The sequence below is a fragment of the Sphaerodactylus townsendi genome, unplaced genomic scaffold (assembly GCF_021028975.2).
Source record: "Sphaerodactylus townsendi isolate TG3544 unplaced genomic scaffold, MPM_Stown_v2.3 scaffold_1465, whole genome shotgun sequence".
NCBI classification, from domain to species: domain Eukaryota; kingdom Metazoa; phylum Chordata; class Lepidosauria; order Squamata; family Sphaerodactylidae; genus Sphaerodactylus; species Sphaerodactylus townsendi.
Genome location: NW_025950030.1, coordinates 1 through 10,476, shown reverse-complemented (window position 1 = coordinate 10,476; position 10,476 = coordinate 1). Strand labels below are relative to the sequence as shown.

The 10,476-nt window shown below is 41.0% G+C and overlaps 2 protein-coding genes across 2 annotated transcripts; both read left to right on the top strand.

The window, feature by feature from the left end:
• Positions 1 to 3,450: 3,450 nt before the first annotated feature.
• LOC125424913 lies at positions 3,451 to 4,891 on the top strand. The gene is made up of 2 exons (XM_048482349.1): positions 3,451 to 4,056; positions 4,149 to 4,891. Exons 1-2 carry the CDS (start codon positions 3,859 to 3,861, stop codon positions 4,683 to 4,685), a joined length of 735 nt encoding a protein of 244 aa, XP_048338306.1. The 5' UTR covers positions 3,451 to 3,858; the 3' UTR covers positions 4,686 to 4,891.
• A 1,048-nt stretch (positions 4,892 to 5,939) lies between these two features.
• On the top strand, positions 5,940 to 7,283 carry LOC125424914. The gene is made up of 3 exons (XM_048482350.1): positions 5,940 to 6,490; positions 6,575 to 6,877; positions 6,965 to 7,283. The coding sequence occupies exons 1-3, from the start codon at positions 6,275 to 6,277 to the stop codon at positions 7,193 to 7,195; spliced, it is 750 nt and encodes a 249-aa protein (XP_048338307.1). The 5' UTR covers positions 5,940 to 6,274; the 3' UTR covers positions 7,196 to 7,283.
• Positions 7,284 to 10,476: the final 3,193 nt, after the last annotated feature.

Below are 10,476 nucleotides of genomic sequence, written 5' to 3'. Positions count from 1 at the left end.
TGAAAGCAGTTTGGTCTGAAATCATGGGCAGAACCCCAGCACTAGGAAAGCACACAGCCCTAGTTTTCAGGGGGAAAAGACACGCACACAGGGGACAACTGTGGAATCAGGCATTCAGCCGTGCGACGACAAGCCCTGCAGGGCAGGCACAGGGTCAGAAATAGAGTTTGAGCGCTGTAAACCAGACCAGAGTGTCAATTTTGATTCCGGGTGGCGCGTCATATGTCAAACAGAGCACTTTGGAGATCACTTTGGAGGCTGGGCTACATAGCATTATAACCTGCCACCCCCCCCCCCAAAACACACCTTCCTCAGGCATCACCCCAGACTCTCCATGAATTTCCCAGTCAAGATTCTATGCAAATCCCCAAACTCTTTGCAGATCTAGATGCTTGTGACAGAAGAAGAAATGTCCTCTAAAAGGAAACTTTTGTTATTTATCGGTCCCTATGTGTTTTTGCTTGTTCGTTTGTTTCAACGGTGTATTCACTAAACCTTGCAATACCAATTTTAGATTTAGATTTTAGTTTTAAGCGTCAGCTATTTTAGTTTCTTTTTATTCAGGAATGCTGTAAAAACTTTTAAGAATGACAGCAAACCATTCTTAAGAATGTTAAATAATCACAGATTCAAGGCCAAAATGTTTTCTGGACTGTAGGGTGCCATTCAAATGGATTTTCTACAAATTTCTTTAAAATTATATTCCCATAGCAGATACATAAAAAGTAACGGGGAACTGGGGTGTGTATTTGCTAACATACTACTCGGCAAACAAAGTTTTGCAAACCAGCTTTTAAAAATCACCTTTTAAAACTTTAGATTACCCTCCAAAATCCTAAACCTGATGGAATGCCCTCCTAGAAATATATCTAAAGTTGCTGTAGCAAGTGAGGTTGTTCAGTAGTTTTCTAAAAAATCTGTAGGAGTTTTCACATCTGCAGAAAGCGCGGGCTGTTTTCTGAATGATTTTAAAGCATGCCTTCAGGACAGCCAGCAAAATACAACAGAGGGTCTTCATCTTTGTAAACCCTGCTTGTCCTAAAAGCAGGAAGTTAGAGAAGCTGTATCAGGACAAAACATCTGTCTGCATAATGAGCAAACACAAAGAGAGATATTTTCCTGCCAAAGAATAGTCGGAGAACGGCTATATCTACACTCCTGAGTTTAACTTTGTCAGGAGGTCTTTTAAAAAATACAGAGGGATAATCAATAGACCTTACAATCAAGCACTCCCAGCCACCGTTCTTTCAGCAAATCAAAAGCTGCCCCTGTCATTCAAGAGCAGTTCCCTAAAAACAACTATTGGAAACTGAGGGTTTGCTCCTAGTTTTCCACAGGACTCTGAACTTTGCCATTTTGTACTCTAAGGGTCAATGATTATTGGAGCATCCCGAGGTGTTTTTTTTTTATTGTGCCATCCCTAGGCTTGATAAAATGTGTTATTTTCTGCGTTAGTGACATTCCCACAGGGCCCCCCGAATCCCAGTTCTGTCTTTTTAGAGATTGCATTTGATCTTTCTTCATTACTGATCTCTCGCAGTTATCTTCATAGGCTTACACCCTACTCCGGGAAGCTTTAACTCTACCTACTCAGGATAGGCAAAGCGTCTGCGTAAAATAAATTCAGGGCCAGAAACTTGTTTAATCATTTCCTATGACAAGAGAAGTTGTTGGCCACTGTATTATACTTCAATCTCTTTTACACTTGTTCTCACAAGAAAGTTGATTCTTCCTACCATGCATAATAAGTATTGGCTGAACGTTATAATACTGTTTCCTACTGTCTGGACCCGATGGTCAGTTTCTCTTCTGACTGAATGTCCTCCTTGATAGGGGAATCTCCGATTAACCAATGTGGAATAATGGGGGGGGGGGAAATGTAGAACTGTGTTGCTTAAACATCTGCCTCCCCCTACCCACAGGAAAATATACACGTATTTAAACATTTTGTAACTGTATACAGAAGTAATTGCACCATTTCTTGAGTCTGTATCTATTTGCTGAAAAACCAATCTTTCAAGTTGCTCGGCCACTTATACTACTACTACTACTAACATCTTAGCTACTCAATGGTTGATGCGTAGTTAAGAAGGAACCGTTGCTACTTGGATGTCGGGATACTGTGTTGCAGAGCTATTTGTCCCGGTTCCTGACCGTTCAGCGAATAAGAAAACTTGAATGCTTTTTATAGAAATGTAGGCTGATGACAGGCATCGTCTTTGTTCAGCTGTTAAGGTTTTTAACGCACACAGATCTATGTGTATCAGGAGGAAGGCCTGAGTGGCTGGCAGATAAGCAGATGGTATTTTGGGGTGTCACTTTGTAATGAGACTTCTTATGTGTAGTAAAATGGTCAGACACTTCACAGCAGGATAGTGCCCGGATGGGTAATATTCTAAGATAGAAATTCTAAGATACACTAGTGTCCTTTTAAAAATTTGGAGGGGGGGGGGGGTTTACAGGGAATGATGATAACTATAACAGGTTCTGGAAAGATAAAGGGGGAAGTGGTGATAAGGCTTTGTCCCAACCAGACCAGAGGTTTTCTAAACAAACGATGCTGAAGAGGCATTAAAACACTCCCCGATAGGAACGCGCTTTTCTTGCTTTAATAATCTTAGCCCAGAGCATGCGGACGGTTTTATAACATGAGAGAAATTGTACTTTAGCAGACTAGGAACAAAATGAGAGTATATAAGATATCCCAATTTAAGACACAAAAATACTATTTTGATTATAAAGCGGCTAGCTCAAAACAGGGTGAAAGGGTAGGAGATGAGACTGAGGACTTCATGGAGATGATTATTTTGCTAGGGTAAACTTTCTAGACAGCAACCTATAATGATTTTTTAATTTAAAGAGTAATTAATATCACACGAAGCAACATTTCATTTTCAGCAGCAAAACTCTTTTCTAACACACAGAAGGGGCCAAACAACGAACAGCATTTTAAAACGTTTTGTAACTCTTTGGAAAGTTTGGAAAAACACAAAATCATAAAAACTGAAATACTTTTTCAACCACGTGGGCAAGAAGTAAAATAAATCAGGAGGTGTTGTAACATGTAAAGCTGACAAAATCTCTAGTTACGGCCCATCTACTCCCACCCTATGGCTCCCAGTTTCTCAAAAGATACATTAATACCCAGGTATTGCTACGTACAAGAAATAAAAACAGAGAATACAACTGAAACAGTTCCGTTGACTTTTATTTATCGAGAGGGCGCACACCTAAGGTTCCTGTTAGCGCACACCTAAGGTTCCTCTTACTACCGCCCATCAGGTATACTGATAGCTCTGTGTGGAGATTTTTTACTGTCTCCTTCAAAACTGGCTGCTCTTTCAACCTGTTTGGTGAGACTGTGGAAAGGTAAAGGCATTCTGGACCCAAGTGCACAGTCAAGTTATCATAATTGATGATCATCGGTTTCCTTTTTTTACCTATTATATATTTACCGAGTCTAGCCTTATCCAACCATGAGATCCCAACGAACATTTATTTTATCATACGGCAGCGGCAACAAGAATTGTACCGGCACGCGTGTGCAAAACAGATAAAGTGCCCATGCCGGAAGATTGGAGAGACAAGGTGCATTCCTTATATGTGAACCTAGACGAATACCTTTTGAATCATATAAATATAAATGGGAGCCGCGGACCAATTATGTGAATGACTGAATTTTTAAAACTATTCTGAATAAAAGGGGGGGTTGTCATCATCAATCCACTCAGGAGGGTTTCTATAATTGGCCTGGCTTGTTTTTAGGCCGTCCCAGTTCACACCGTGGGGGGTGAGGGTGGTTACACATAAATATGGCCTGTCTTTTGAGTGTGAAACCAGCTGACTTGCACACTGAAAATGGAGTCGAGTGGATCTGAGAGTCTGTTCTCCATGAGCCCACCCCCAGCTCCAAGGAGGAGACAGAGAGAACCAAGAAGGCCTCTACTCGCTGAAGATTCTAACATCGCCAGGCGATTGTTTCCTCCAGCCATTGAAGAACAGGGTCCAGCCCCCATTTCAGAAAGCATGGATGCTGTACAACAACATGAGCAGATGGTGAGTTAGCAATATGTTTGGGGTTTTTAGGGTTGTGGAAAAATGTGTGTGGGCATTGTGTAAATTCTTCTTATTTTTCCAACATTTTACAGAATTTCACCTTTCACAACTTGGTTATGATGGGGGGTCCCTATCTCCAGCTGTGGCGAGAAGAAGCAGGCCTGGGAGGCTTTGACCTGTGGCCTATTCTACCTTCGGAAAGGAGATCAGCGTTTAAGAAGCTATTGAAAGCCGCTGTTTGCGTCATTTTGGGGCGTTGTGAGCTACATATGGACATGTCTCGCTGTGATGGCTGTAGATATGACCAAGGGAACCAGGAAGCTCATGATTGCTTATCACGTGGTTCTGATTTTTATGATCGAATTCTGACTGAAATATGCCAGAATCTGAAAATATTGCCTGTGTTAAAAATGTGTCTGTTTTTAGGTTGTGCTTTAGACTGTTTTGCTGTCACGCAAAACACTGTCCTTTATATTGGAAAATTGGTTATGAAAATTGGTAACGCTGAGAGTCCCGCAGCTGTACTCGAAAAGTTTAGACAGAAATGTCTGCCAGAATATGTGGCCTTGGTAAAAAAATACCTGTCCCAACCACACATGGTTGAAAACCTTCTTGAAATCTTTTTGTAAAGATGTGTGCAAGGGTTTCTATGGAAAAAATAAAACTCTGTATATGTAAAATCAACCTTTACAGCTTTCAAGATAATCATGTAAAAATAAATCTGAATATGTGGTATTAATAAAACACAACACATTTACCCTTATTGAAAAATAAAACTCTGTATATGTATAATCAACCTTTGCAGCTTTCAAGATTATCATGTAAAATAAATCTGAATATGTAGTATTAATAACATTAATCTCAATATGTAGTATTAATAAAACACATTATTGAAAATATTCTAAAGTGCTGGTTCTTGTGAAAGTTTTTTTGGATTGTAGGTTTTAAAGGGGCATCCATCTACCAAACACTGGGGTTTTACGGTGTGGTCCTTATTAGGCGTGCCGGACCAAACTTCTCGTAAGCCACGTCATTAAGCTATGATCTTTCAAATCCTACATACATTCATTATTCATTTTGCTTCTTGCTCTGTGATTTAAGACCATATTGGGATGTCGTAACTATTGTTTTGAAGCATGTGCATTCCTTTTATAATGAATATAATGGATTTGTGGGGTGTTGTTTTTAAGCCTTAGTAATAAAACCCTGCAAACCCCATTTTATATATGCAGTTCGCAAATCAAATTAGGGCCAACTAAAAGAATCTATCATTAAGAGATGTAAAAACATAAGCAAAACCTTATAAACACATTCTATTACAAAATGTTAATCTTCCTTAGGTGTTGCTGTGTGAAATAATATGTCTCGAAATTATTATTTTTCACTTCAACAGCTCTTATAAACTAAGCATGTAGATGGTTTCCTATCAGGCTTGTTAAAACAGACTGTTGACTTAAAAATTACTGAAGTGTTACAGGTGGTTGTAAAATAAAGCAAAGAATAGCTTTACAGCATCCCTTTTGCTCTCTTGAGACTCCTGATGGAGGTGAATGTGGCCCAGGTGTGTGTCATGGCAACCCTACAATGTTCTGTCCCTGTCAGTCTGAAGGAGTGGGGATAGACTCCTAGCTGTGCCCTGGGAACAAAACAAACAAGAAGTCGGGCACCCCTTTGAGAAAGCAGTCTGTAGTTTTACGCTGTTATTTCTGCTGTGCACTATATAGTGGGCACAGTAAACGGGGAATTGGCTTTGGTAAGCCTCAACCTTGCCATAGAGTGAAAGGGGAACAAATACAAACACAAAATAGGCGAGAGTTCACTATCACCTTCTTGATGTTCAGTCACCTTCTTCATGCATGACCGCTACATTCATGAAACAGGTAATAAATGGGACCACCATTTGAATTGGCCCAGGGTGAAATGAGCAACACCAACGGCTCTCAAAATCATACCCGATATCCAATAATTTCAGTTAGTATGTAGTAATACTAAACTTCTTATGTTTTTAATCTTTGCGGCCCAAGCCTCAGCCAGACTCACATGGAATCCCACCCTTTCTTAAATGTAATAAAAGGATATAAAATGGACGTGAATCGCTCTTATAGGTCACATGTTAAAACAGCTTTTCCCGCTCCTCCGCGTTTGAAAAACAACCAATCAGAGCTTGGTGTGTGCGTCATGGCCCCACATGCGCCCCTAGAGGTTATACGGTATAAATATGGAAAAGAGGAACAAGTTGAAGCGTTTTTTCTGTAGTTGCTGGCTAGGGACCTTTATGGAAAACACACTGGAGAAGGAGAACATGTGTGCCAGTGCTACAACTTCTGCAGAACTAGAGCGTGAAGAAGAAGAGGAAATGGCACCTTTCCAAGGACAACGTGATGAATCTGACGATAAGGAGAATAGCGTGTGCGCTTTGCAGTTGTTAAAGCAGGTAAGCATTCTGGAGGGTGGCGGGTGGTGTGTGTTTTTAAGTGTGTAGTGGGGGAAAAAACCGCTCTGTTTTTCTCATTTGTAGCTGCAGGAGAAGATGAACAGGTATTTTGCAACATGTGAGTTTGCCGATATTACGGAGGTGACACGCGTCAAATTCCGCCCTAATTGCTGCCATTATTGCAAAACGGTAACCTCTTATCAAAATCGGGGGACGGATGATGAATCTGATTCTGGTCACAGTTCGGAGCATGAGATTTCTTCTGAGGAAGATGAGGGTGACACCCCGGCAACACCCCCACCGACTCCAATGCGCTCAGAGGAACAGGCCGACCCCTTGGAGGTTGATGCAAAGAAGATCCTCTGTGTGACGGAGCTATTCCCCAACGTGAGTATGCAAAAGAAAAAAAGGCCAATGTGTATTAAGTCTACAACCCAAAGCTGATGTATTTTTTTAATGTTTTCAAAACCGTAGGTGTGGCAGGGTGCAGTGGATCTGACATTGTTGGCTAAGTTGGTTCAGGAAGAATTGAACCCCGAATGCTGTAGTCGGTGCGAACTGATCGAATTGTTCCGAAGCACAGCCGCTTCAGGACCCGAGGGGGCACGTGCTATGTCAAAAATTACGGTTATAGCGATGAAGGGGGTGAATGAGCATGTCGTTCTAAAGCCCGACCTGCATAAGGATGAAAAAACCCAGGACTGACTAGTGTGTTTGTGTGCTGCGGATTCGGAGTGCCCTCTTCTGTATGAATATTGCTGAATAAAGAAAAAGTCCAATGTTGTGAAGAAAACACTGTGTGTGTCTGTGTGTTTAAATGCAGGTATGGGATGGGTCCGTGGACTACGCTCTTTTGGCCATGCGCGTTCGAGAGAAAGTAAATCCTGAGTGTTGTTACAGATGCTATTTTGTACACGTGTTCAGAAATGTGGATCCTGTACTGCGCCAAGAGGGGTTAAAAGCATAGATCCGTATGACATCGTGGTAGTGTAACCACAGCTTGTGGGTTCTGTTGGGGCAGAGCTTGGAAGGGTTTGCAATAACTAAATTTTAAACAAAAAGGTTTACTTTCTTTAACATATAACAATTATCAAACATTAACATTTAACTTAACACTCCAAGGCCCTGTTCAAGTCCATCCTTTCAGTTTAGAATTCATGATAAAATGCAATTATTTTAAAATGTTCTCAGAGGCTGTTCATCATAACTGATGATCAAATTACAAATTGAACCTCGGGGGGGGGGGGGGGGTTTAAGCATTCCGACACATCGCTCTCTACAATCCCTGATGCAGAAACATTATGAACAGCTATGTATTCACGTCCCCTGCTCTTTCTTCTATACTCCTTTGGTTACAATTTATTAATCACAAACAAGCAGTGCCAACATTAAAACGTTGAAAATATAGCTATTATTAAAATATCCTACATTGTGCAGGACTAGGGTTGCCTGCTCCAGACTAAGAGATACCTGGAGATTTTCAAGGTGAAACCCAAGGAAGGGGTGCCCTCAGAGAGAGAGGACTGACTTTAGTGGAACGCAATGCAGAATCTACCATACAAAGTTGCCATTTTTTCCTGGGAATTATACGCAGTTACAGAAGACCTCCACCCCCCACCTGGGGGTTGGAACAATATATGACTTCGCACTCCTTAGCTAACTATTATGTATCTGAAATTCATTTCCACTACCTATGAGTGAAAAACCACATTATGCATTTTTTGAGACACAGTATTGTAAGGCCATAATGCTATACAAGAAACAAAATAATACACAGGCAACTAAAATAGCAAGGGGGAAGACTAGAAGACTTAAAGATAAATGTTTTCCAAGTAACACCATTTAATAGCATAATATAAAAATATTACTAGTTCTAAAACTTTGCAGGCTCCATTGTTCAAGTTTCATGGCTGGATGCAATATTTCTAAAATTTACAATTCAGAACTTCAAGAATTTAAGAGCCATTTACCTAAAAAGGGATTATTTTTCATGTTCAATGCATTAAAGATCTCATTACAAATGCACAATTCACAAATATCCTTTTTGTGCTCATGGTGGAAGGTTCACAGGTAAAATGTCTTTTTGCTCTAGTTAGGCCCCTTTTGCAGAGGCCTCTCTAAAAAGATCGCCTTTTCTTTTGAGCCCTAGTGCTCTGCGATTTTCAAGGAAGGGCATGTATTCGTCCTCCCACTCTCCCGACTCTATGCCAGCCTCCCCACCCCCACCCCATGAAAGAGACAAAACTATTTGAGAGTGAAGATAGGAGGAGGCCCGAGGCCAGAAGGCTCATTTGCATGCAGGCTCTGAGGATGCTGAAAGAGGGACAATATAAGGGAATATATCTTCTTGGAGAGGCAGAAAAGAAGGATGAGGAGCAAATTGCAAAAGAGTGATTTACAGATACCCACAAAGGAGGATGCCTGGGGGAAACTGTTTTACAATGAAATTGAGACTCACCCATAACTTGAAAGGTTTGTTGACTATGGTGGCGTAAATGCACTACCTGGTTAAGGTGAGTTTTTTACATAGAGAGCTCTAGAGAGAGTTCTAGCCAGAGCACAATAACAGTAATAAGCCTCAAAAGTCATTTAAGGGCCCACACTCCAGTCTGGAAAGAGCAGTCAGTTTTTTTTAAAAAATTATTGTTATTAATACTTTTCTCTTTTTAAGAACATAAGAACATAAGAACTAGCCTGCTGGATCAGACCAGAGTCCATCTAGTCCAGCATTCTGCTACTCGCAGTGGCCCACCAGGTGCCTTTGGGAGCTCACATGCAGGATGTGAAAGCAATGGCCTTCTGCTGCTGCTGCTCCTGAGCACCTGGTCTGCTAAGGCATTAGCAATCTGAGATCAAGGAGGATCAAGATTGGTAGCCATAGATTGACTTCTCCTCCATAAATCTGTCCAAGCCCTTTTTAAAGCTATCCAGGTTAGTGGCCATCACCACCTCCTGTGGCAGCATATTCCAAACACCAATCACACGTTGCGTGAAGAAGTGTTTCCTTTTATTAGTCCTAATTCTTCCCCCCAGCATTTTCAATGAATGCCCCCTGGTTCTAGTATTGTGAGAAAGAGAGAAAAATTTCTCTCTGTCAACATTTTCTACCCCATGCATAATTTTATAGACTTCAATCATATCCCCCCTCAGACGTCTCCTCTCCAAACTAAAGAGTCCCAAACGCTGCAGCCTCTCCTCATAAGGAAGGTGCTCCAATCCTTCAATCATCCTCGTTGCCCTTCTCTGCACTTTTTCTATCTCTTCGATATCCTTTTTGAGATGTGGCGACCAGAACTGAACACAGTACTCCAAGTGCGGTCGCACCACGGCTTTATATAAGGGCATGACAATCTTTGCAGTTTTATTCTCAATTCCTTTCCTAATTATCCCCAGCATAGAGTTTGCCTTTTTCACCGCTGCCATGCATTGAGTTGACATTCCCATGGAACTATCAACTAAGACGCCCAAATCCCTTTCCTGGTCTGTGACTGATAGCACTGACCCCTGTAGCGTGTATGTGAAGTTTGGATTTTTTGCCCCTACGTGCATCACTTTACATTTCGCTACATTGAACTGCATTTGCCATTTCTTAGCCCACTCACCTAATTTATCAAGGTCCGCTTGGAGCTCTTCGCAATCCTTTGTGGTTCTCTTGGTTTTAAGGATTTTAAAACAAGGCCACACATAACTTTAAGTGCAACATAACTATTTAACACCAAAACAACTACCCTTACTAACATTTACAGCAGATACATATTCTCCTATACCAATCATCGTCCCTACTTTCCCTGAGAACTATATAAATAAATGAACAATAAAATAAACCTCCCTTTTATTCAGAATAGTTTAAAAATTCAGTCATTCACATAATTAGTCCGCGGCCCCCATTTATATTTATATGATTCAAAAGGTATTCGTCTAGGTTCACATATAAGGAAAGCACCTTGTCTCTCCAATCTTCCGGCATGGGCACTTTATCTGTTTTG